General features: G+C 37.9%; 1 protein-coding gene across 1 annotated transcript; it reads left to right on the forward strand.

The window, feature by feature from the left end:
* The first annotated feature begins 319 nt into the window (after positions 1-319).
* On the forward strand, positions 320-1052 carry LOC101359372 (olfactory receptor 143-like). Its single transcript, XM_023734024.1, has one exon. It carries the CDS (start codon positions 351-353, stop codon positions 1050-1052), a length of 702 nt encoding a protein of 233 aa, XP_023589792.1. The 5' UTR covers positions 320-350.
* The last annotated feature ends 1730 nt before the right edge of the window (positions 1053-2782 follow it).

The following is a 2782-nucleotide window of genomic DNA, read 5'->3' on the forward strand; positions in this document are numbered from 1 at the left end:
TCTTTGGCTATGTGTATTTTCACCAAAAAAAAGGTTGAGAAGTTAGAGTGTTGACATGTTGTGGCGTTGTTAACCAATGTCATAAAACAATATGTGTACTACTGTTTCATGAAAAACTATTTGTTCTGTAAGCCTTCACCTGAAGTACAATTAAAAAAAAAAGTAAAAAAAAAAAAGAGTTAATTGCTAATGTCACCTTCTACCTCTGTTCCCACAGATCACACTGGTGAAGTGAATGGCTGTGAAAATGACTCTTCACTGATTGAATTTATCCTTATGAGTTAACAGACAAACCTGAGCTCCAGCTGCCTCTGTTTTTTCTGTTGTTGGTGAACTATGTGGTCACTGTGATGGGGAATTTAAGCTTAATTAATCTGATTTGTCTGAATTCTCACCTTCACACCCCCATGTACTTTTTCCTCTTCAATGTGTCCTTTATTGATCTCTGCCATTCATTTGTCATTACTCCCAAAATGCTGATGAGCTATATTTCAGAAAGAAATATTATTTCCTTTGCAGAATGCATGACTCCGCTATTTTTCTACTTTTTCTTTGTCAACTCAGAGCACTATGTGTTGACAGCTATGACGTATGATCACTATGTGGCCATCTGCAAGCCCTTGCTCTACACGGTCACCATGTCCTCTAAGGTCTGTTCCCTGTTGATGTTTGGTTCGTATATGGTGGGTTTTGCTGGCTCTATGGTGCACACAAGGTGTATGATCAGGTTGATCTTCTGTGACTCCAACATCCTCAACCGTTACATGTGTGACACCTTCCCCTTCCTCCAGCTCTCCTGCAGCAGCACCTATGATCTTGTGGTTTCCATTATTGTAGGCACAGTTGTCATAGCATCTAGCCTCATTATCTTTCTCTCTTATGCTTTGATTCTTTTCAATGTCCTTCACATGTCATCATCTAAGGGTTGGTCCAAAGCCTTCAGCACCTGTGGCTCCCACATAATAACTGTTGGTCTGTTCTATGGATTTCAAATGCTCACTCATGTGAAGCCATCATCTACTGGGTCTGTGGACCAGGGAAAATTTTTCTGATTGTTTTGTACCAATGTGGTACCCATGCTGAATCCTCTCATCTATAGCCTCAGAAACAGGGATGTCAAACTTGCTGTGAAGATTAAAACTGAGCAGAAGGAGAAACACTGCCTTACTCCCTGCCTCTGTTGCTGTGTTGTTTTCTCCTCCTCATCTACTTCCTCCTGTTCTTCTTTTTCTTCTCTTCATCTTCTTTCTAAAGTATTCTTGGAGGGATTTTTACTCTAATGTCTTTTCTCATCATGCACCATTACCATGTTGACCTATTCTTTGACTCCAAGGTCATGCCAGTTCCAAGATGGCCCAACCTGATTGTTATTCCTCATATCAGATGGAGACATTTGACTGATTTCCTTTCTGTGTAAAGATAGCAATGCCTATTATTTATGTGAGTCCGTGTCTTTCCCACCTAAGCTGAGCTGCAGAGTGAGATGCTGTCTGACCACTTCATCTCTTTCTTGCTTTCTCAGAAATAATTTGTATTGCCTTTCCTGTTTCAAGGGTTTTATTACTTATGATTGCATTAAGAAAAGAAGCAGGTGACAAGAATTGCAGACATGCTACAGTTGTAAAAATTTCCAGGAATTTTCAGGTTTCTTTTTGTAATAGTTTTTGTTCTAGATTTTCAGCCTCACAGCTGGAATGTTACTGAATACCTTGTGGAATGATGTGGAATATCTTAGATGATGTGTGAGGATAGCTTACATTCTACTCTCTTCTACTCACCTTACAGAAACCACACCTATGCTGAAAATTGTAGGAAGTTCTTTGGAATGCCTCTATTTTATTGCATTGGTCAAATGATGCATTGTCATTAATAAAATTGAAATGATCAGTGGAAGGTATGCTATTTTCCACATAAGATATTTTTCTTGTTCTCTACAAATATTCTGGGATTCATACAGATTATGATTAAAATTACACAGCAATATTCTTGGCTACGGAATGGATTACCAAGTGTAATATCAAGGTTCTTTGTTTGCTCAGTTGTGTAATAAAGGTTTCCCTTTACAAAAGAAGGCCTGTTTTTTCTTTAAAAAAAAAGAAAAATATTATAGCAAAAACCTTGTCATGTTGGGATTTATGTTTTCAATATATAAATCTGATCTCTCCCATTTTCTCTTAGAAAAAAATTAAATATGTTGTCTATTTGTATGCTGCATACTTTACCAATTCTATTGAAGCATACATCTCCTTGTCCTATCCTCCATATGAGGAAGAGGCTCTGTGACTGGCTTAAGGTCACACAGCTAATGTTGCAGAGCCCAGTTTCTGAACCCACTGTTTATCCTAGGAAGGAACGGCATGAAAGAAAAAGAGAATTGTGAAAGAATGAGCTTGAAGGTGGAGGTCGCTAGAGGGCATAATGCTAAGTGAAATGAGTCAAACATAAAATGACAAATATGGTAGAGGACAAGAACAGATAAATATAAAGAGGCCAGTATTAGTTGCTGGTTACCAGACTGAAAAGGGGGCGTAGGGGTAAGTACACTTTAGAACTTAGATACTTGTCACTTTCGGTGACAGGAAATGTGGTTCAGAGTGTAGAAATAGTGAGCACAGAACTACCGCAGTAAAGATGAAAGTTTGAGCACAAATACAAAAGTATAGACACAGTTAAAGAGAACATTGACCAATTATGATAAATGTAACTAATGTCAATGAACAGTTTATGGGGAAATTTGTAAAAAGAGAATCATTGGGTGATATACAATTTTACAACAACAGTA

The sequence above is a fragment of the Trichechus manatus genome, unplaced genomic scaffold (genome assembly GCF_000243295.1).
Source record: "Trichechus manatus latirostris isolate Lorelei unplaced genomic scaffold, TriManLat1.0 scaffold00064, whole genome shotgun sequence".
In the NCBI taxonomy this organism is placed as follows: domain Eukaryota; kingdom Metazoa; phylum Chordata; class Mammalia; order Sirenia; family Trichechidae; genus Trichechus; species Trichechus manatus.

Coding starts and splice junctions, on each gene's coding strand:
- LOC101359372 (XM_023734024.1), top strand. CDS start 351: ATGGGGAATTTAAGCTTAATTAATCTGATTTGTCTGAATTCTCACCTT.